This window comes from Carettochelys insculpta, chromosome 20, assembly GCF_033958435.1.
Source record: "Carettochelys insculpta isolate YL-2023 chromosome 20, ASM3395843v1, whole genome shotgun sequence".
NCBI classification, from domain to species: domain Eukaryota; kingdom Metazoa; phylum Chordata; order Testudines; family Carettochelyidae; genus Carettochelys; species Carettochelys insculpta.
The window spans coordinates 16,835,694-16,859,153 of NC_134156.1; the positions used below are offsets into that span (position 1 = coordinate 16,835,694).

The 23,460-nt window shown below is 45.8% G+C and overlaps 1 protein-coding gene across 1 annotated transcript; it reads right to left on the reverse strand.

Annotated features, from left to right (window-relative positions):
* Window positions 1-251: 251 nt before the first annotated feature.
* On the reverse strand, window positions 252-23,147 carry UTP6 (UTP6 small subunit processome component). The gene is made up of 19 exons (XM_075014761.1): window positions 22,993-23,147; window positions 20,417-20,501; window positions 19,550-19,591; window positions 19,367-19,459; window positions 18,271-18,318; window positions 17,936-17,999; window positions 17,429-17,547; window positions 14,870-14,947; window positions 13,569-13,650; window positions 11,317-11,398; window positions 10,315-10,496; window positions 8,418-8,497; window positions 6,966-7,043; window positions 6,619-6,798; window positions 5,025-5,105; window positions 2,316-2,425; window positions 2,162-2,228; window positions 1,466-1,538; window positions 252-541 (listed from the first exon to the last, which is right to left on the reverse strand). The coding sequence occupies exons 1-19, from the start codon at window positions 23,082-23,084 to the stop codon at window positions 384-386; spliced, it is 1,794 nt and encodes a 597-aa protein (XP_074870862.1). The 5' UTR covers window positions 23,085-23,147; the 3' UTR covers window positions 252-383.
* Window positions 23,148-23,460: the final 313 nt, after the last annotated feature.

The following is a 23,460-nucleotide window of genomic DNA, read 5'->3' on the forward strand; positions in this document are numbered from 1 at the left end:
ATTTTAGTTTTAATATAACTTTTAAACATGTGAAAGCTGGTGTATAGTGGCTGTTTACTGCACTAGATAGAGACTGTTGGGAGCATGTACTCTCAGACGCTTTCAGTAACAAAGACACTGATGGATTCCTTCACTTGCTTTGTAACAAGTTTTTCCTCTTTAATTGTGGATTCACACCCTTCCACAGGAGACAGGCAACAGTAGCAGCAGCAGCTGTGTGTTGGACCAAAGAAATTCCAAAATTACTTGAATATCTGTACTAGACTGGGTCAGAAACTTTTATTTTCAGAATCTTGTACAAAAATTTGGACAACTGGTGCCAGAAATGCCATGCTTTGATAGTCTGTCAGAAACGTGCGTAAGTTCAACACAATTTACATTCTTCATAAGTGTCCAGTTTGCAGCAAAGTGTATTTTGAAACAAATTTTTCCACCAGCTCTCCCTCTAGCATCTTCATAGCTCTCCAGTGAATGTTACCACAGTTAGCTGGTTTCCCTTGGGGATGGCTTAGTTCCTCTTTGATGTAGTCTAGCCACAGATCTTTTAAAGACAAAAGAAATCTAGTTATGTTCTGATGTGACTGCGATAACGCACCTGCCCAGATCTAACACACAGCTCGCCACATCAGATGTTACATAGGTGAATATAGTGAAGTCCAACTGTCTCCTTGAACAAAGGAAGTTTTGCCTAAGAGCTGTAGCACAGACATGAAGCCCAGAGAGCTGGGCGTTTTTCCCAGCTGTGACAGAGACAGGCACAACATCTGTAAAATGGAGATCCTACCCTGAAGGGATGTTGGGTAATGAACACAGTCACACATGCTTGATTTGTACTTTACACAGAAGTAGAGCGTTACAGAAGGCTGCTTCACCCAAGGTCGGCCAATGTCAACAAATCCCACAAGCCCTGACTCTCACAAGTAATCCCACTGACATCAGTTGGACTGCCCATGAGTGTGTGCAGGAATCACGCCTGGGCTTCTAAAACTCTGGTACACCACAACCCCTGGCTGAAAACAAAGACTACACCATGACCTCGGGGGGGGTGGGGGCGATGCCTTTCCCTGAGCAGGGTCCACAGCCAAAGCCCAAGCCCCACTATCCCAGATGGGGAGCACCAAAACCACAACCCAAGAGCTTCAGCCCCTGGTAAAGGGGAGTTGGAACCCTGATCGCCGCCACCACCAAGGGCTGAAGTCCTCAGCCTTGGATTCTACATCCAGGCAGTCTGACGCCAGCCCTGGTTAAACGGGGTGGCGAACCACTCTGGGATCCCAACCCACGGTTTGAGAACTGAGAAACAGATTAACTCTATGGGGCAAATTCACTGTAGAACATTATCCCTATTAATGGCACAGCACTGGCAAGCTGCACTATGCAGGCTAGCAGGCACGTGGCAAGAAGATCACCCCCCCATTTCTCAGCTGAATGGGAACCAAAGGCACCGGACAAGAAAGCCTCATACCAGAGTCTGTAGAACCAAACTCTCTCAGGGCACGTTCATAGTATTCTCTCAGGTTAAGTATTTTGCAGGATTCCTAAAAAAGGGAGAGAAAGGCCATTGATGGTAAACAGAAACAAACCCATCTGCTGCATTAGACACAAACAAACATGTATGCTGATTACATTGTTACACACACAGCTCAGCAGTTCAAAGGCTGACCACTGCATGAGACTCAGTTTTAAATTACATAGTCTGGATTCACTTGAGAAGACAAATATGGAGGTGATGCAATATAATTACATTGTACTCAAATTACTCCTTCCTAGTCAAGTCCAAAGCTGTAACACACGTCCTACAAAATACAATACAGATTGAACCTCTCTCATCTGGCACCCTTGGTATCTGACCAGTGCTTAATATGAGAATTTGCTGGACTAGGGGAGCTCAGTATTATCCAGCACATTACCCACACTTCTGCTGTTTACTGGGCTCTCAGCAGACATTTAGGGAAAAAATACAGCTACATAACAGCACCCAACTCTCAGAGCCAGGACTGATGGCTGTAAACAAACTTTATGTGATGGTGGGGGACTTGGGCACACCATGATAAGTGGTCATCTAGGTCATTAAAATTTTGCTGGATTACAGATGTTGCCAGACAAAAGAGTTGTGAATTAGAGAGGTTCAACCTGTACTACATTGATACGTAACACTTACTTGCTCCTTTTCTATTTTGATCATTTTCCTGAAGAACTCGAGTGAAAATGGGCGACTTTCGTGCAGGCTAAAATAAAAGCATTAAGAATTTTAGACTTTAGACTTCCTCCAAACATATGTTAGAAAGACCAGATTTCAGATTTGTATTTTTCACCTTGTAAAGACCTTCTTTGCTTTCTTATAACCGCCGATCCTGTACGCCCAATCAAGGTATTTCTCTTTCATGGTTACTGAGTCAGCTGGGGCTGTGACCAGTAAAGATCTCTGCAAGTTAAACACACAGGATCTTTGCTACAGTTACAATACAACTATAGAGAACTATACTAATTAATTCCTTTCTATTCCTCGTCTCTATTTTCAAAGGCTTTGGTGTCAAATATCAATCGCATGAGAAAGAGCCTGAATTTCCAGTATTGGGACAAGATTATCCTGAACTGTAGGTGAAAATGATTGATGGAGAGGACCCAGTATTTTTCAGCAACAAGCCTCGAAATTCAAATTAGAGCTAAAAGTTCCACCTTGCCAATAATCAAGTCAGTTTAAAGAATTAGTACTTTGCATTTCCGTACCATTTCTCAGCTGCACGATCTGCAGTGCCCTACAAATTAAGAAGCAACTATTGTACATTACACCTAGAGAAAATGAGACGGGGTGATGTGTTTGGTCCAATGCTACCCAGCAGTTCTTTGATGGGATTAGAATCAAAAATGTTTTCCCCTATTTTTCTGGTGGAGCATTTATGTTTTCATAAGGCAGGTTACGTATTCAAGGGAACATTTTACAAACTGACATTTGAAAATAGGACACAAATGGAAAACCAGAAGATAGTATCGGGGCAATTTTTTAAAATTACTTAGGAACCTCAACTCCTTTTTCAGATGCGAGTTAGGCTCCAAAGTCTAATTAATTTTCAATGACACTTTAGAGCAGTGCTTGGCAACCTAGGCTGGTGAGTGGGCTGCGTAAGTGGCCCTCTTTCATCTCAGTGGGCTGCAAGATTGCCAGGACCAAGACGGTCTCCTGCGATGTGGCAGTTTTGCTAACTGTGCTGGTGTACCTAAAATCTGGGAGGTGTGCCAACTGAACTGTAGCAGTGTTTTGACTGGCTGCAGAGGGAGCGCATGGCTCTTACAGTCAATGTTGTGGACACACAGCACACACCCCGCTTCACATACCCTTGCTTTACATGTGGGTCACTTGGTAGGAAAAAACTACATGGAAGGAAACCAGCAGAATCTGGCAACCCTGTGGGTGGGCAACAGTAAACAAAACAGCTCATAGGCCACACACAGAACTGGCCTGGTTACCCACCACTGCTGTAGAGTACATCTACACAGCCTGCGACAGCAAACCCCCAGTCCAGGCCGGTGGACTGGCTTGCGCTACCATGCTAAGAGCAGACATGTAGACGTGCCTCTCCTGAAGCTTCCGAGCTCAGTCTTCAGCATGAGCCAGAACTTCCATGCGCCTCGACCTAGCTAGTTTCTAAGCACCAGCACCTTCAGCCTCTCCACCTGCACTGGAAAGGCTGCTGGCACAGGCTGCAGAAAGGTACCCTATGAGCCAATAGGGCTGAGTCCTCTTTAAAAGTGTTCCCTAATGTGTCCAAAGCATGGCAGTCAGCCTGGTAACCAAAGCCAGAGCAATAGCTGCATGCAGAAAACACTTGCTAAACATGCCCTGCCTAATGTCCCAGTACCTCCCTGGCCATTATTTACTTTCCAGTCCATTTCTCACACTAAGAGGAATAATGCATCTCTCAGCCAAATACTCCGTAACCACCACACTCTGGATGTCTCTAGGTCAGAAATACCTGTGGTACCGAGCCTGCAGGAGGAGGCCAAGTGGCTGTGCATGGTGCTGATCCCTCTCCTCCCTCAGCGGGGGGCGGAACAGCAGCCAGAGGTGGAAAAGGTACCCAAGAAGTTACTTAAGTAAAAGTGGAGCTGCTTTCACCTCTAGGTACATGAGGACGACAATAAAGATGTGATACGCGTGTGTGTGCTTTTACTCAAGTAGTTTTCGGGGGAGGACGACCCCTCCCGGGTGACTTGTGCTTAAGTAAATCACACCCCCCCAGCAGCTGTGCTTTTACTCAAGTAACTTTTTGAATACTTTTCCATCTCTGAGATGGCAGGGCCGTGATGTACTGTGCTGGAGGCTTGTCCCTGCTGATCCCAGAGAGGCAGGGAGCAGTGCCTGGCAGCAGCAGACACAGTGTGCCAGGCAAGCACCCCACCCTCATCCCCCTCACTCAGCGCTGGCCCATCCGTAGGATGAACTGGGGCAGCCGCCCCAGGCCCCATGCTTTTGGGGGCCCTGCAGCGGCCACTCAGCCATCCTATGGACAGGAAGGAAGGGGAGTTACTTGGGACTGAGGGCCAGACATGGGAGGGCAGGAGCAACTGCCTCTCCTGTCCCCCCCCACCCTCACTAGGTGGGCAGTGGGAGCTGCACCACACTGCCTGATCCGCCCTGCTGCACCTCGCTTCTCCGCAGTGCCGGGAAGTGGAGCAAACCTCCAGTCCTGCCCCCTGCAGAGAAGGAAACGCAGCAGGCCAGGAAGGCGCTGTGGTGCAGCTGGGTGGAGCAGGCTGCCACTCCCGCTACCTGTGTGGTGAGTGGGTGTGGAGAGAGGACGAGCCCTGCTGCCTTTGCTGCAGCCAGCCCTCGGATCCAAGTAATCCCAGGTCCTGTCGTCTGGGAGGAAGAGGGCAGGGAATGGCTGGAGCAGGGGTGGGGATTCCCCAGGCCCTGCTTCTCCTCAGGACAGCCCTGTTCACTCCTCCCCTGGCCTAGAAAAATCTTTAATCTGAAAAACTCTGCTTCCCAGGGTTGCCAGATTAAGGAGGTTCAAGTGTACCTGGTACAGGGCTTCTGTCTCTTCCTTGCTGTTCGCTCCTTCGCTCCATTCCACCCACAGAGTCCATAAAGGCAAAGAGCCCTGTCAAGGAAAAGGAAGCAAGGAAAGCTCAGAGCCAAGGCTCTGCGTGACCTACATAGAAATACCACCATCACCAGAGAGCTTAAAAACAACAGTGCACAAACACTTCCAGCCAATACCCACCCACGTTCCAATGAACATGCTGGACATCTGGGGGCCAAACCACTCATCAAAAGGGGCTGTCACAAACAAACGACTACACCCCACAGCCAAACAGCAACTGCAAGTTTCAGATGCCTCCACAATCTTCCTGCTCTCCAGGTGGAAAACGCTGCCTGGCTTAACAGCTGCTAGACACCCTGGTGGGAGCAGATCCTCTTGTGCTGCCAAATAGGTCGGTCCAAAGACAACAGAAGGGGGAAACAAATAAACCCCTCCTGACGCTCCACCTTCTGGAGTTCAGCTGCAGGCCTGTGGGATGGGAAAATGTCCAGCCAGTGGACCAAATCCCTAAACTCCATCCACCCTCCCCTCCCCCAGCACTCTGGGGGCAGCCACCTGGCCCTGCAAAGCAGGTACGCTGGGATGCAAACACACTGATATCTCACCAAAGCTGACACACGGAATGCCAGTTGGCCACTAAAGGAACATGAAACCTATCACACCAGGGCTGCGTCTACACGTGCACGCTACTTCGAAGTAGCGGCAGTAACTTCGAAATAGTGCCCGTCACGTCTACACGTGTTGGGCGCTATTTCGAAGTTGAAATCGACGTTAGGCGGCGAGACGTCGAAGTCGCTAACCCCATGAGCGGATGGGAATAGCGCCCTACTTCGACGTTCAACATTGAAGTAGGGACGTGTAGACGATCCGCGTCCCGCAACATCGAAATAGCGGGGTCCTCCATGGCGGCCATCAGCTGGGGGGTTGAGAGATACTCTCTCTCCAGCCCTTGCGGGGCTCTGTGGTCACCGTGGGCAGCAGCCCTTAGCCCAGGGCTTCTGGCTGCTGCTGCTGCAGCTGGGGGTCCGTGCTGCATATACAGGGTCTGCAACTAGTTGTTGGCTCTGTGTATCTTGCACTGTTTAATGAAAGTGTGTCTGGGAGGGGCCCTTTAAGGGAGCGACATGCTGTTCAGTCCGCCCCGTGACCCTGTCTGCAGCTGTGCCTGGCTCCCTTATTTCGATGTGTGCTACTTTGCCGTGTAGACGTTCCCTCGCTGTGCCTATTTCGATGTTGGGCTGAGCAACGTCGAAGTTGAACATCGACGTTGCCAGCCCTGGAGGACGTGTAGACGTTATTCATCGAAATAGCCTATTTCAATGTCGCAACATCGAAATAAGCTATTTCGAAGTTGGGTGCACGTGTAGACGTAGCCCAGGATTCCACAGTCGAACCCTTGAATTTCAAGATTAAATTTCTTTTAAAAGTTCTGGTTTTGTTTGCACATCACTCACTGACCTTCAACATAATGGGCATTTTGGATGGTGAACCCATATACAGTTATTTTAAATGTTAAGAAAATACAAACTTGTTGCAGTGTGTGGCACAACAGATTAAAAGGGTCACAGACCTTAGATTTCACCTGTCTCACAGCTTCCTCAAAACACGGGGCCACACTGTCACTGGTGAGTTTGATTAGCACCTGCAGTCTCGTCTGCCACATTTCCACAGACTGGATGAACCGTTCAGTTGCTGCTTCTGCTACCTCTGTGGCCTTCTGGGAAAGGTCACACTCCAGCAACAGGTGAAGCTGAAACAACAGTTGAAGTTAATCAATGAGACAAGGCTACATAGCGTATTAGGAAATTAGGCCCTGATCTGGCATTCCTGCATAGCCGAGGCTCCTACTTGGCAGTTTTAGGAGTGCAGACATTTCAGGACCAGAGCCCCAATCTCGTTTTCTGCATTTATTCTTACCCACTGCTTATACAATGTCTCTGGGAGCAAGGTGGACGCATGGGCTCTGCTGAACACACTCAAAGTCCTTTCCAGCCTCTGAAAGAGAAAGAGAATAAGTTTACTGCTGTATATACCAAAATCAAGTGAACGTTTTCAAGGGTGGGGTTCTCTGAGGAGTCCAAATCCCTTTGGGATTCAGCGGACATTGGATGCCAACTCCTTTAGCCCCACGAAATTCTAGTTTACAAGTGGAATCAAGTGCCTGAGACTTAAGCTTCCATCCTTAGACAGAGATGTATGGAGACACTTTGAACCCCCTCCATTCAAAAATAAATAAATAAATAATACAGCAAAGCTCACTTGCAGATCTAACAGCAGAGTCATACCATAAATGGCTGATGAAGAGAGTCAAATGCAAGAAAAAGAATCAAAGCAACAGTTTTCTTAATTGAGCTAGTCAGGTTTAAGCACAGAAGAGCAGTGGTGAGGATTCATCAATCCAAGCACTAAAACTCTGTTCCTCTAGACAATGAAAAAAAACCTATTTATTTACCCATCAAAATAATGCTTTGTCTAAGGAAGCATCATTTGGCATTGCTGGTACAGCATATTAAGAAGTCTGCGCTACCATAGCACTTTTATTCAAAGGCGCTCAAAGCACTTAACAGCCAATGATTCCAGGTTCCCATCTCTGGCTTTTATGTACGTCTGAATATTAAAGATCACCGCTCTTTTGAAAATGCTGCAGAGAGACTGGACAAGAACCAGCTACTTCAACATGGTCCAGAGGCCAAGACAAAGACAGTCAGGAAACCTGTCATCTCTATGATCTAGGGCAAGTCTTACTCTGCCTCAGTTTCCCCATCTGCAGACAGAGGGATACTGAAAAGCACTTTAAGAAGGAAAATTAAGATCCCTGGATAAAAAATCTTGCATAAATAAGGAAACCTAAAAAGAGAAAAAAATCTTTACTGTTGGATTATACTCAACATTGTTTTCATATAGTTTTTGTTTATAAAAGTATGGGTAAAGAAACAATGTGAGTTAGGAGCATTTGCTTAAAAGTTCAGTTTTTATGATGAAGGTTTTTTCCTCTCCATTACAGGAACTCAAAGAAAGCCCCAGACTCCTAGTCAACTACTTGAATCAAAATTGTTCAATTGGTTTCAAGCTTCCTAACCCCACAACTCACTCACATCTGGGGTACATGCATGACAATTTTCAAGTAGATGACCAAACGGGAAGATTGATTTATACAGCCCTGAAGGAAGATGCTGAATATGGAGAACAACTCATCTTTAAGGAAAGCTTTTAATCCAAATCACAAACCAGCTGATCTCAGGCGAGCTGCCTAATTTGTTTCAAATCAATGGAAATCAACCACAGTTTACCAGAGTATCACGAATGCACACTCTGGAAATCAGTGACAGCAGATGCTTTCGGTACTATGAATGTATGACAAACACTCACCTTCTGTCTCAATTCCTCACTGTTAGTTTTCCTGTTAAGTCTCTCCAGGCAAAAAGTGAGGTAGCATTTCCACATGGCCTCTGTCAAGTCAAAGGGAGAGTTAGACACTGGACAGGAGCATAGCAGAGGGCACAGACACCTGTCTTGTGGAGGGGGCAGTATGAGATGTCAAGCCCTACTTCAAGTACAAATACCAGGGATGACGCACCCACAATAAGGACAAATGAATATTTAAAGTAACTTGTTTGCCATATGAACTACAGATGGTAATACTCAGCTAATAGCCTTCAAGCTAAGCAGTATTTTACTCTGGGAGCATTCAGGCCTCAATGCAATAAAGCATTTAATCACATGGTTCAGTCAGTCCAGCCCCATTCAAGCAGCACTTTAGATCACGCTTAACTTGAAGTGCATCCTTCAGTTCTATTGAACTCCATAGAACTGAAGCACGTACTTGAGTGTTTTGCTGAACTGGGGCCAAAACGAGGATGAAATGTGGCTCCTGGCAGGAAAGATAAGTGAGGGACAAATGCAGGACTTACAATTCATGCTCTAGGACCTAACGGCATGGTAATAGTAGGCCACGGCTCCTGCTACCTAGGGACTTACAGACCAGCCAGCCTAAATTTGATACTTGGAAAGATACTAGAACAAATTATTAAACAATCAAATTGTCCTCCATGTAGGTAGGCCAAGTAGTAATGGATTTAATTTGCAATAAGGAAGACTCTGGTTAGATGCTAGGAAAACCCTTCTAACCAGGAAGATTGTTAAGCTTGAGAATAGGCTTCCAAGGAAGGCTGTAAAAGCTCCAGCCCTACAGGATTTTAAGAACAGGGGCGCACACTTGTCAAGGGTACTTTAAGCAGACTTGATCCTGCCTCAGCACCAGGGGTGGAACTGGATGACGTCCCAAGGGCCTTTCTGTTCTTTCATTTCTATGATTCCATGACAGCCCCTGTCTTCCCACAGGCTACCACATGCTCTGTAGAGAGCGCGCGGCAGGTAAACTGAGCATCGTTCCCTAGGTAAGCTTTTTAAACAGGACTGGGCCACAGTTGTGATCAAAGCAGGCAGGAGCCAAGTACACAGATCCATTCCACTGACATTCTATGTTGGCTGCTTAGTTACAGCAAACTGACAGTGCCCTGGTCTGGCACCCTCGACACCTGCCCAGTCCTGAGCAAGGGAGTTTGCTAGACCAGGGGAGGTCAGTGCCACCCCTTATACAGCTGGCATCCAGGCTCTCACAGGGGCTTGCAGGCTCCCCTCCTAGCCACCAGCCCCAGATTATCCTGCTGGCTGAGGTTCCCACTGTTGGGCCTGGCCACCGGGCTCCCCAGTCACCAAGTACCCAGCCTGGGCGCACTCCCAGCTAGGCTCCTGGCCACAGGCCCCTGATCCCAGCCACCAGGGCTCTCTGATCCATTAACATCCATGGTCCTGCAAGACTACAGCCATTGTTGGAGTAGTGTTCCAAACCAGACAGGTTCAACTGCATTTGAATTCTATGAGTTTTCATAAGACAGAGAAGAATCAGTTTTAAGCATCTATCAGTGGTTTCCGAACAGGTCTGCAGAGGTTGGGCTGGCTGCAAGCTTTGACTCTCCCCATTCACTACATCACGTTCAAAAAAAAGCTACAAATAAATGCTTTTCCATTATGCTATTCCAGGTCAGCAGGTGTTGCCTTTGCTACAAGAATGCCTCAGGTGTGTGGGTGGGGACCCAGCCTGCAGAACTGAATACAGGTGAGAGGTTCCCAAGATACTCCCATTCTATTAAAAATGGGCCCTGCTATACAATAGCTTTGGGAGCCTCGCTGCACATTTCTCACAAGCGCTAGGTGAGAAAGCAAGTGAGAAAGCCAATTTTAAAATTACAGCAACATTTCTAACCTGTGGGGAGGGACGTCACTGCTTCCTCAAACACGGCACAGCACCGCTCCTCTTTCCGGACCACCTCGGATGCTTTCGTCTGTTTAGACAAACATTCTGGGGACGGCAAGGACTCCAGCTCCAGTTCCTGGCGGGCTATGTAGTCCCAAGTAAGAGGATCATCAGCATGCTCAGCCTGCAAGCTAATGTACACAGTCCACAACGTCGTCATGTGCAAACTGCTATCTTGTTGCAAGCTCATTCTTGACGAGAGGCTATAGAGTCACCAATTACCATTTTATTCCAAGGGGACAAGTCTAAGGAATTAAATTTCATGTATTGTTTTAATTGAGTTTCATTAAATTTCATTTAAATTCAATGTTTCACCCTTCCATGAGAGGCACGTATCTAAAATTCTGGCCTGTTTCTTTGCAGCAGTGCTTGCTCTTGACAGTGAGCTTTCAAAGCAGCTCTTTTGGAAAAAGAAATGCACTGGAAAACTTGAGCTGGCTGCACGGTACAAGCAACTAAGGGAACTCGGAAGTTACGCGTTTCCTGAACATAAAATGCCTTTTCCAAGAACAAGCGCATTTTATTCACATTTTATTAGCATGAACTTTTACACACACACACACACACACACACACACACACGGCTCAGCACCAGTCTTCCCTCTAAGCTGTGCACCTGTCAGGCCACTCAGGAGAAATTCAAACGCCACCCATCTGATCAGCAGAATGCCGACAGCACAGTTGTTTGTTTCTGGTGGTGCTGCACATTCACACATGCCTCAGTGCACATAAAACATTATTCCACACATGGCTGGAAAAGATTAGAGGAACACTGCCCAGGACCACAGTTGGTTTGACACTAAAGCTGGTCTTTTTCTTAAAAAGGAAATTTTGATGGATCTTAACATCCAATTTCAACAACACAGTGTCTCTGATACCAAACTGTCAACTGGCCATAAATTAAGACCATGCTGGTGATTTTCTTTTTTTTTTTTCCCCCAAATCAACTTACTTTTCAAGAATTTCTTTTTGCACGTCTTCTGTAAAATCAAAGAGTTTTGCAACTGAAAGCAAGGACAGGTGGAACTCAGCACCTAAGACCAAAAGAGCAAAGAAACTCAATAAACAGACACTACATTCCTCTGGCACATTGCACTTCTGTCATCATTGCTGGTTTTCAAAGGTTTTATATATGTGTTTCCAAAAAAGTAAATACAATATTTTAAAATCTATCCAGCTACTAACAAGTAAACATTCAATATGGAGTAACAGTCAGCATGGATTTATCAAAAACAAGTCAAGTAAAACCAGTCTGGTAGCTTTTTCTGACAAAGGGAAGTGGTAGATGTGGTATAAGTAAAGCTTTTGATACTGTCTCTCACATTAACAAACTAGGAAAATACAACCTAGATGGAGCTACTAAGACGGGTGCATAACTGGTTGGAAAACTGTACTCACAAAGTAGTTTTCAATGGTTCACAGTCATACTAGTAGGGCGTAAGTGGGAACCTGCAGAGATCAGTTCTCTGTCTGATTCTGTTCAACATATCTTTATCAATGACTTAGATAATCGCATAGAAAATACTTAAAGTTTGCAAATGATACCAACCTGGAAGGGGTTAAAATTCAATAATGACAAATCCAAAGTAATCCACTTAAGAAGGAACAATGAGTTACACACAAACACAATGGGAATGACTGAGTAAAAAGGAGTACTGCAGAAAGGGATCTGGGGGGTCTTAGCAGACCACAAATTAAATGAGTCAGCACTGACTGTTGCAGAAAAAGCAATTGTCATCCTAGGATAAAGTCTCAGAGGGGCTGTCATGTTAGTCTCTGACTTCACAAAAAAACACGCAGTCCTGTAGCACCTTAAATACTAACAATTTTATGTATTAGATAATGAGCTCTCGTGTAAAAACCACTTCTTCAGCTTTTTCAGAAGTGGGTCTTACCCATAAAAGCTCATTACCTAATAAATAAATCTGTCCATCTTTAAGGTGTGACAGGACTGCTTGTTTTTTTTTAATCATTCGGGATGCATTAACAGGAGTGTTATAAGCAAGACACAAGAAATAATTCTTCTCTACTCTGCACAGATTAGGCCTCAACTGGAGCACTTTGTCCAGTTCTGGATACTACCTTTCAGGAAAGATGTGGAGCACTTGGAGAAAGTCTGGAGAAGATCAATAAAAATGAGTAGAGAGCTAGAAAACATGACCTATGCAGGGAAGATTGAAAAAAAAAATGGGTTTGTAGTCTGGGAAAGAGAAGACAGACTGGACATAACAGTTTTCAAATACATAAAAGGTTGTTACAAGGAGGAGGGAGAAAGATTTGTTCTTCTTCACCTCCGAGGATAGGACAAGAAAAATTGGGCTTAAATTGCAGCAAGGGAGATCTAGGTTGGACATTAGGAAAATCTTCCTAGTGTTAGGGTGGTTAAACACTAAAATGAATTACCAAGGCAGGTGGTGGCATCTCCATCATTGGAGGTTTTTAAAGCACGCTGGACAAATACCTGTCAGAGAAGGTCTAGATAATACCTAGTCCTGACGTGAGAGAGTAGGGGACCGGACTAATTGACCTCTCAAAGTCCTTTTCAGTCCTTTGATTCTGTAATGTATATATTGGGGCAGCCCAGAGATTAGTTATATTTATTTTTCACTGTGCTTCATTTCAATCATTAGGACAAGCAAGGCCACCAACCTGCAATCCACACCAGGAGTCTTATGGAGGGGAATGGCACTGTTTGTTTGTGTGAAGATTGCAGATTGAATCACATCCTTTTTCACCTGGAAAATATATCTATGCTTGGTTTTAATCAAGGTCTTAGTAGAAAAAGCACATGTAAATAAAGCATGTGAGAAAGAGAGAAGGGGTTCAACAAAAGGCGCTTGATATTTTGTACCTCTGTCACAACTGTATCCAGAAGAGATTTTTACAAATAACTATGAACCTGATCATCTGTTTGTGCAGATCTTGTGGTTGTGAACTCAAATGTAAGTAAGGGGTATGGCTGGGCAATGGTTGCTATTTCAGGCAAATGGCAGGTAAGCCAGAGATGGTGCCTGCCTGGAAAATGAATTACCATTTAGTGCTACCCACATCTGTCTCCATATTGCTCCAGTTTTGTGCAGGAAAGGGTGCCTTTTAGCAACAGTGCATAAATGAAGCCAGGACTAGCCAAAGTAGATACCCGAGACTCACTCCAACATGATCATTTTTCCATTAAACAAGAGGGGAAAGGAAGCATTCAAATACCTTTAATTTTCTGAATGGCATTTCTGTAGATTATTCGAGCCATTTCCCCATTCAGAACCTCCTCAGAATAGTTGAACTTGCCCTAAAATGTGAGATAACTAACTTAGAGAATTTTATTTCTTTCTGAACCAGCACACTGTCAAAAGATTAAGAACTGGCAATAGCATTGTTTTCCATCCCCCCACATCTGTCTGGTCTGTAGCCAGAGTAGAATCAAATCAATACCTAGTGCAAAAAGAGGAAACCAGATTAACTAGTCTTGACCAGAAACTGGTATTTACAACAGGTGGGTATACAAAAGAAATATAAAGCTATTACTATCATGGCAAAAGTCTTTATCAACAACTGCTGTGTTCCCCTTACGGAAAGTCAAATAAATGTACATGTGATCTGACCAGCAGCCAGAGGTCTGAAAACCACAGGAACACAAATTCTAACTGAACAAAGTGGTTCCTCCAAATGGCTCTAGATTTCAAACAGTACACTTCAAAGGTGCACTTCTAGCAGTGCAGTCAAGTACAACAGAACCCCATGTATCTGATGTAATTGGGATTGGGGCCAGATTGGAGAATCAGTAATTCAGATAATCCAGAGAACAAAAATGTGCAGGGCTGCAGCACCATCTAGTGGCAAGAGGCTATATCACCCGTTTCTGAACCTAAATAATGTATTAGGTGATGAGATTTCATGGGACAGACCCACTTCTTCAGATCATAGCCATACCAGAACAGACTTGGAAAGCTCATCACCTGATACATTATTTTGTTAGTCTTTATTTTGTCTAGTCTAGTATTTTTGTAGTCTATGCTACTGGACTGCTTTTTTGTTTTGATAGCATACAGCCTAGCATGGCTCTCTCTGTTTCTGAACCGGTATATGATTATTCAGTTAATAGAAATACCCAGATAGCAGAAGGTCAGAGAAACAGGGTTCTGCTGTAGCATGTACATCTAAACCAGGCATCAGCAAGCCCTGGCACATGGGCCAAGAGTGGCACACAAGGCAGGAGCTCAGCCCCACCCTGCCCCATGTAGCCAGGAGCTTGCTCAAAGCCATGCGGCCTCTGGACTAACAAAAGACCAGCTTATGCTACTAACCACCTCCTAAATGGTAACACCTGCATCTGAATTTATTAACGAAGCTGTAAGTAGGAGCATTAGGTGACTTTAAAAAGTATCACCAGTACTCGGACCATACAGAGAGAAAAGGTCAAATTTTGGCACTGCATTGGAAAGGTTGCTGACCCTTGTTCTACACTATTTATCCTTAAGGGCACTGCCTATCCATTTTAAATATCTTACCAAATCCATCTTGGCTTGTTCAAACTCTTTCTTCTCTTTTCTCTGCTTTTCAGCATGCATCAGCTCCATTCTGAAATACTGCAGGAAACAGGTGGCATAAAAAGGGAAGGGAGGAGGAGGAGGTAAATATTTACGGTACATATAAACAAAACCACATGGACATTTACTAAAGCAAGCCCTGTCTGAAGAAGTGTAAGAAAGAACTCCCACAAGTGTCAGGGAGTCCCATTGTGAATGAGTTAAATTTTGAAAAATCAATACAGCAGCTATTTTAAAAATACAGGATTAATGCATCATCATAGGTAGTTTGCTGACATTTTAAGCAACTGTAATACAGCTGTATTTTCAAGAACAACAAGAAGTCCTATGGCACCTTATAGACTAACAGATATTTTGGATATATTATCAGGTGTTAACATCTACACATTAGACTGACAATGGACCATATCTTCTCTCCTCCTTCCCCCCCCCCCCCCCCCCCCCCCGTCTTATCTGACTTGTTTTTCCCTCTTTTCATACATACGACTGATAATGGGCCTTTTCCACCCTGACTGAATAGACCTTGTCAGCTCTGGCCCTCCCTTTTACTGGGACCCCACTCTTTAAATAGCCCTCTGAAACCAACCCCCCACTCATGCATCTGATGAAGCGGGTCTTTGCCCACAAAAGCTTATGCTCCAAAATATCTGTTAGTCTATAAGGTGCTACAAGACTTATTGTTGTTCTCGAAGATACAGACTAACCCGGCTACCTCTCTGGTACCTGTATTTGTGATCACTTGCTAATGCACTGTTGACAGTAAAACATTTTGCAAAACCAATTACATTTTAGGCCAGGTGTGAAAGTCAATAACAGATATGCAATTCCAACTGTCATATCTACAATCAACTTATCTGGCCATCCTCACAGAGGGAGGTCTCCCGTGGACCTCCCTTACTCCTTGCAATAATGAGGAATACAGGAGTTGACTGTCTACCCTGATAATCTGATTTTGCGTCCTCACTAGGTGCATGAAATCAAACCCTGAAAAATCGACCCTAACCAGGTCGATCTGGTAAGTACAGACGTACCCTTAGTAATATTCCCATTTACTGCAGCATCTGCTATTCCATCTTTGCTGAGATGTGAGGGGACCACTCATGACATGCGCAGATTATGAAGCGTTCAATTTAGCAAGGGATCACTGTTAATTGGCGCCAGGGCCACACAAGTGCGCACACAGAAATCAGATAACAAACCACACACTGTTTTCCATTTTAGCATCTCCTACAATAGGAATCACGTGGTCCATAATCAGTACTGACTTTCCTAGGAGTTAATCTTTACTAAAGGCTCCACGAATACACCTTGTAAGCCCCTCTGGGATATGTTTGTGATTGCTTCTGCCCGTGAATATTCACTCGCTATGTAAATAACGAGCATGCTAGATACAATACAGTACCAGCTAAAATAACACAAAGAGAAAGATGGGGTACTCCAATTTGCACTCAGGTGAGACTCCCATTGACTTGAATGGGAGTTTCACCAGCAGAGGGACTGCATGGCTCCTATGCTTAGGAAACCTTACCAGAAACATAATTACAAAATTGCTCTTACATTTCCTTCTCTCTGGAATTCACATTTATTAAGGAGGGACCTTCCATGATTTCTTAACATGCTCTCTATGGAAGCCATTCTCGTTTTCTCAACCAGGATACTTCACCCCTGTAAATACTGATGTGAAAACCAGAACTAAGGGCCCATTTAGATTGCTTTAAGTTAGAGGTGACTCAGCTGACGTCAATGGTGTAGAAAACTCTTGGTGAACCATGATTTAAGAGAGTTCATGTGAAAGGACCGGGCAAAATAGGCTAAAGCAAATCTGATCACAACGAGGTTATTTACACTAAACTGGGTAAAATAAAACAACTCCCCCTGTAGCGTTCAGATGCCAAGCTCTAACCAAGAGCAATTTTTTCCTGTACATCTCTAAGCTCCTCCAGATCCATGCTAGCCCCTTGTAATGGCGTGTGTCAGGAACAGCCTTCGGAAAAGCAGCACAAGAAATCCTTTGGTAGTTTGTTTTCAATGGCAGAGGGAGTGAGGCATTGCACTCTGGGACGATGACATCGGACACCCACAACCACCTGCGGAGCATTTTTTCCCATACGCACTGGCACAGAAACCTAGAATGCAGTGGGGCTGCAAAACTGTTGGATAGGTACCCACAATGTACTGCTGACATGGTCAAACCTAGCAAAGGTAAGGGAGACACATTATGTCAACTTTCTGGACCTGGGTGGACACTCACCATTGACTTTATAAAACCTAGTGGTAAAAAGTCAACTTTAATAAATTTGACGTGTTTAAGATGAGATCAGAATTTCTCTTCACTCTAGTACAGAATTTTACTCTAAATTTGTTTAAAAAGTCACTCTTGCACAATTGTCATGAAATATGAAAAATGTAAGTACAAAAACAATCTACACAGCCACACTTCCCAGGACAACGGGAAACAAACCTTCGCAAGAGTGAGCCAAGCCAACCTAACTATACACAGATGCAGAACCATGGACTCACTTCTTGATACATTTTTGGAGACTCTGGATGGAAGCGCAGTGCACGAAGGAACAAGTGCCTGGCACTTTCAGATGAGAGGCGTTCCTCCATTTCCCACTTGGCAGCCATAATCCACAATGCTGTAATGGAACACACAAACGGGTCTGTTTCTGTCTCTGCTACAAGACTAATGGGAAAAGAAGGGCAAAGAAGTGTGTTCAAAATGTTCTGTTTCAGGGATATTTGTTTAATTCCCTGCTGTCTTTACGAAAAGGGCCTTTTAGCCTTAGAATCCCCAGCAACATCATCTCTGTTGGCTTGTGAGCAAGACCCTTCATTCAGAGCCCTCTCATTGCAGTGACTTCCTTTCAGAGGAGCACCAAGATGAAGAATGCAAGAGAGGGGTTAAGGAGTTGAACGGGGAACTCCAAGAGCAGTAGCGTGGTTTGATTCGAGTTTGTCACACTAACAGTAAAGGAACCAATCTGGTTGATTTGAACATAAGAGACTAAAAACATTTTACTGTACCTGGCTTGTCCGGATGAATGGCGAGCATGGCAGAGAACACCTTGCTAAGCTGAATTTTTTTATTCTGTAAAGACAAAAGAACTTGTGTTTTATCTGTTGTGAACATTTTAGCACTAAACTGAACCATTTTGCAACAAAGAAACATTACAGTGCCTGGACAGCTATGCTACAGTTGTGATGGAAAAGGCATTTCCATTCCGATACTACTGTTTTTAGCAACATCCCCCCCTATAAAAAACCCTACCTTTGGGAGTGACATTCCTCTTATTTGTTCAGCATTATAGATTTTATTTACTTCTGTAAAATTACAGAAAAGTAACCTTTTGAATACTTACCCATTTCTTACAAAAAGCCACATGTGACAACCACAGCTGAATGTCATCCTATCGGGAAAGCAAGGAGAGGCGGTTACCTGGGATGAAACAACACTGCAGTAATACGCCTTTAGAACCAGATGTGCATTTTGACATATACAGAGCATACATTTGTTATGACTGCAGTAAAACATGTAGATGGAAGTCACTTTGCTGTTTGGGGTTTTCTTGTCGTTCAACCTTCCACACATGCATGCAGAGGTTTGCCTGCATACAAGGATGTCTCAAGGATCCCATCTCCTCTTTTCCCATCATCTTCCTGAGCCAAAAAAGAACTCATCAGCACAGTTACTTCATCACCCCAAAGAGGTATTACTGCTAGGTGACTCAAAGCAATCACTTCCCCTGAAACTACTTCAAGTTCCAGTTCTCACCAGGCAAATCCACATGGCCGTATAAAGACCTATAGCGACTAAAGAGAAGAAAGACCTAGTAGATCATAGAGCGGCAATGGGCAACCGAGGCTAGTGAGTGGACTGCGTAAGTGGCCCTCCTTCATCTGTGTTGTAACCAAGATGGTCTCCCAGGACAGGATAGTTTTGCTAACTGCACTTTCATACCTAGAATTTGCAGAGTGTACTGATCGAACTGCACCAGCACTATGGATGTAAAGGGAGCACATGCCTTTGACAGTCAATGTTGTATGCAATCAGCACACACCCCACTTCACATGCCCTTGCTTTATATGTGTGTCATTTAATAATACCAGCAGGAAAAAAATTACGCAGACGGCAATCAACAGAATCTGGCAACCCTACACGTGGGCAATGGTAAACAGGATATCCTGTGGTCACACACAGAGAACTGATAGGCCTCTCACCATCACAGAGTCTATCTGCACATGAGCCAGAATATTCTTTCTTGAAGACACTGTGTATCAGATATGAAACCATTACCAGTAAACCATCACCCTCTGTTTCTACAAACCTCCATTTAACTTTTCTACCCTCCAGCATGATCATAGATACTTGTTAGCAGTTATGTTTATTCTCTGATACCACATTGCATCAAGAGGCTGTGTATTACTGGCAGGCCCCACAGAAGGAAATGTGCTTACTTTCCATTTTTCTGTGGCACGCTTGAAGAGCCCATGTATTCTCTGCACAATAGAATACTCAATCTCGTCCTTCTTAAAGGAATATCCAATGCGCTGAAGGGTAGGAAAAATAATAGTTAATTTTCCGGTATTGTCAAGATTTGGTTTATGCTACTTGGCATAGTAAGGAGTTTATCAACTTACCGATCTCCTTTTCTTGATTAGTTCCAACACATTAATTTCATACTAAGGGAAGGGAAAAAAACAATTAAAAAGTAATTGAAAAAAAAAAGGTAAATCTCCAAGCTAAGATCTTTGTAGCTGTTAAATAGCCAGTCGGGGGACAATAAGAACTGTATCCATGGCACAGTAGCTATCAAGTTAGAGCCAAACGTTTTTCAGTTTATTCAATTATTGAATCTGCCAGCACTCAAGCTGGACTATTTATACCAGGTGTGATGTTTCAGACACACTCAAGCATCCTAAAATAGTTCAAAATTTCAATTAAGTTTAATGCTACCACAAAATAGATCATGATTTATTACTAATAATAAACTGCATTTCTCTAGCACCTTTAGGAGAGCATCTCAGCTAAGCCTCGACATTTCTGAATGGAGAAGGAAGCTCATGTCTAGCAAAATTATGTACCTTGTCCAAGGTCACACAGCAAGTCTATATCCAAGTTAGGAACAGAAGCCAGACCACCTGATTTCTAGTCCTGTGCTTTAACCACTTGTACAGCAGTTCTCCAGTTTTGGGTCAGGACCCCAAAGTGGATCAGCAGGGCTGGCTTAGGCTTGCTGGGACCCAGGGCCAAAGCCCAACCCCAACTGGCCATGGATACAGGATTCTACATGGGGCTGAAGCTCTTGCTCACTCCACCCCCAACCAGAGTACAGGGGCTCATGTGGGCTCCAGCTTCAGTCTCACCTCCTAGGATCATGTACTAAATTTTGTCATCATTGCAGTGCAACGACGCTTGAGAACTCCTCCACTAGGACAGGCTTCCTCATGTAACCTGAATGTTTTTAAAAGGGCCTGACCAAGCCCATAACCCTTTATAAAACATACCTGGATGTAATGAATAAAGTCTTCCTTGTGGAGGGCTCGCCTCTGAATTTTGTACTCTAGAGCTGAGGCCTTCTTAATAACTGCCCTGTAGAAATGCAAGAATTCCATTTTATAAGCATCCTTTAATTGTTCTTAATTCTGACAAACTGACATTACTAAAGTGTACAGCACTACAGGCATTTTCCACAAGGCAGATTTTCAGTTCCATTCTGTTCTCGTCATTCCTTTACCACCTTGCGAGAGTCAACCCTAACCAGACAATTGTGCATCGGGTTTAGGATGCGGTTGTTGCTCCTGTGTGCTCATTCTTAAATTCTACCTCTGCCCATTGTGACAGCAAGTTACAGGCAATGAGCCTCTCTGGAGCTTGGATTCTTAGACTGTGTCCAGCTGAGCACATTTCCACTGAGTTGTTCCAACACCCTTCTATTAAACACAAGGCAGATTTCCAGTCCACACACAGCTTCTTCTAACACAGAGAAAATGAAAATTAAGCCCCAAACCTCCCATTTCAAAAAGTTATCACTGTTCTGGCAAATAACTGCTACATCCCTCGAGGCTTTATCTACACTACCATAAAAGATCAACCCACTAGGGGTTTGATTTTGTATGTGCACAAAACTGAGATCTCAGGAGACACGAGGCATAAGGACAATCGATAGGGGAAACTCTCCTGTCAACTTTCCCGTTAAGACAGACAAGTTAGCAGAGCACAGATATGTCAATTTTAGCTACACAGTTGGCATTACGTGTCTGTAGTCGACTTCTGTGTTTAGTGTAGACATAGTCTTGGATTTTTCAGTTTAGTTGCTAAATTGGGGCTTATTCCTGTCCCTGCCATGCTTTGCTCATGCTCACCACCCCCAGCAGCATATGCTTGGAGCTCTACTTCAGCCTCCATTTGCCACTCCCATGTGGGTCCTGTCCCACTCTCCAATAACCTGAACTCAATTCTACACAAACCTCTGCCTCCTCACAGACCCTGGTAATACCGGCTCAGCTCTTCCCCAGTATCCTGAGCTGTAGTCCACCTTCTGCAACCCACAACCAGGGAGCTACACCTCTACCCCCAATAAACTGGGGTCTGAGATTGAATGCAGTCACAGTTCCCCCTCATCTCATAATCTGGGTCCTGATTCTGGCTCAGCCCTTTATCCCAATAAAATCAGTCTCTACTAACTAGCTCTAAACCCAGTCTCTTTGGTTCTAGTTCAGGCTCTACTCCAGTAAGATAGCTTTTGTCCCAGACCCCTTTTAAGCTGGACCCCTAATCACTTGGGCACTAGTCCAGCCTGGAGGAAGCTTTACCATCTGTGTAAGGGCTCGCACTGGAACACTAATATAATCCTAGGATGGGAAACCTGTGATCTATGGGCCAGGTCCAGCCTGCCACAATAGCACTCCAGCCACATGAGGGGAGTGCCAGCTCCCCAATGTGTGGGGGGCCTCCCCCCAGATCAAGACATGGTGTAGTAGAAGCTCTGTCCCTGCGCTCGCTTGTAGGCTCCACCCTGTTGCTCCCACTGGATGGTAATCCCAGCCAACGGGAGCAGCAGGGATGGTGTCTGGAAGCACAGTGGCAACCTCAAACTGTGGAAGGCAGGCACCCCATCCCCTGCCTCTGCTCTCTATCTCCTGCTCAGATGCCACACTCCCACGCCACTCCCTGCACCCCCATCCTGCAGCCCTCCTCCGCACAATGAGCCTCTAATTTTTGTCTCACCCCACAGCCTGGGGGCCCCACAAAAGTTAATCCAGCCCTGGGGTAAGCCCTGAGCCTCTTCCACCACCCCACAGAGATGGAGTGGGAGGAGTTTCTGTTTTTTCTCCCCTGCTTCTCAGTTAGGGGCCACATCTCTGAGGCGTTTTTCTTCCTCCTCACTAGCGCACCAGCTCCCTGAGGGGTTTGTTCGTTTTGCTTTTTGTTTTCCCGACTGATGTTTCTGTGGGTCACTGGCCCTGACCTAAAGGTTCCCCACCCTTCTCGCCCTGGATTCTGTGCCGCTCCCCCGCGGAGAGAACAGGTGTGCTGGTTTTCCTCTCGACACACTCCACATTCAGACAACGACTGTTATAAAATCTCAGGCTTCTGGGCTTCAGGCCATGCCCAGAGGAATCAGGAAGGGTTCCCCCTTCCCCGCTATGCACAACTGGTCCCGTGTGCGGACAGCCAGACGATCTCCACCCCCCACCCCCCGTGCCAGCGGCTGGACACAGCGGCGTTGCTACAGACAATCTCTAGCTCAGCGGGCCCGGCTGCTGCGTTTCGCTCGCACGCTGAGACTCCAACTCCTCTCTAGGGAGGGGGCGACAGGAGGAGCCTCCTTCCTCTGCAGCTCGGAAACCTGGGCCCCTCTCGCCCAACCCCCCACCCCTGCCTCGGCCAGGGGGGCTTGGCTATGAAACTGCAACGCCACGAAGCCGTCCCCTGTAGGCCGGGCCGGGTTTGTACCCCGGGGGCCGACCCAACTCGCCCTTCTGGGCTCAGGACGGAAGAGACGCGCACGACTCGCGGATTCAAGCTCTCTTCGGCTTTAAAGCCACAAGCCTCTGGCCGCCCTCCCGGCCCCGCTCACTTAATCTCCTTGCGGGTGAAGAGCCCGACCCGCTCCAGCTGCTCTAGCTCCGGGAGTCGGCCCTCGATGCGCTGCTCGATCCTCTCGGCCATGGCTGGCGCTGCAGCGGGGGGCCCATGTGCGACTCAGCTACCGCGACTGGGCTTCCGGCCCGGCCTCCGCCCGGGGAGCGCCGCACACGTGGCTCTACCGCCCCTCTGCGGCTCCAGCAGCAACTGCGAGTGGAGCCCCGCGCCCCGTCTTCCGGGCTGGAAAGGAGGGGGCTCCACCCCCGCCGCTGGGCAGGTCCCGGCGAGCTCGGAGCGTTTGGTCGAGTGTGTCCGGGGACCTTTCCGAAGCCCTGATCCTGCGAGTGGCGCTGGCAGCACGCGCGGAGCAGCTGGCTGGGTGCCGGTGGCGCTTGGGAGTTGTTTGTAGGTGGTGGGTTTTGTAAAGCTCCCAGTCCCTGGGGCTCTGGGGCTGCAGGAG

Bases quoted from the DNA above. Each gene is read 5' to 3' on its own strand.
- UTP6 (XM_075014761.1), bottom strand. From the start codon at position 23,084: ATGGCCGAGAGGATCGAGCAGCGCATCGAGGGCCGACTCCCGGAGCTA. The intron at 20,502-22,992 runs GTGAGCGGGGCC...GCATTTCTACAG, and splicing joins TTCACCCGCAAGGAGATTAA to GGCAGTTATTAAGAAGGCCT. The intron at 542-1,465 runs GTATGAGGCTTT...TGTCTTTAAAAG, and splicing joins GTTTGGTTCTACAGACTCTG to ATCTGTGGCTAGACTACATC.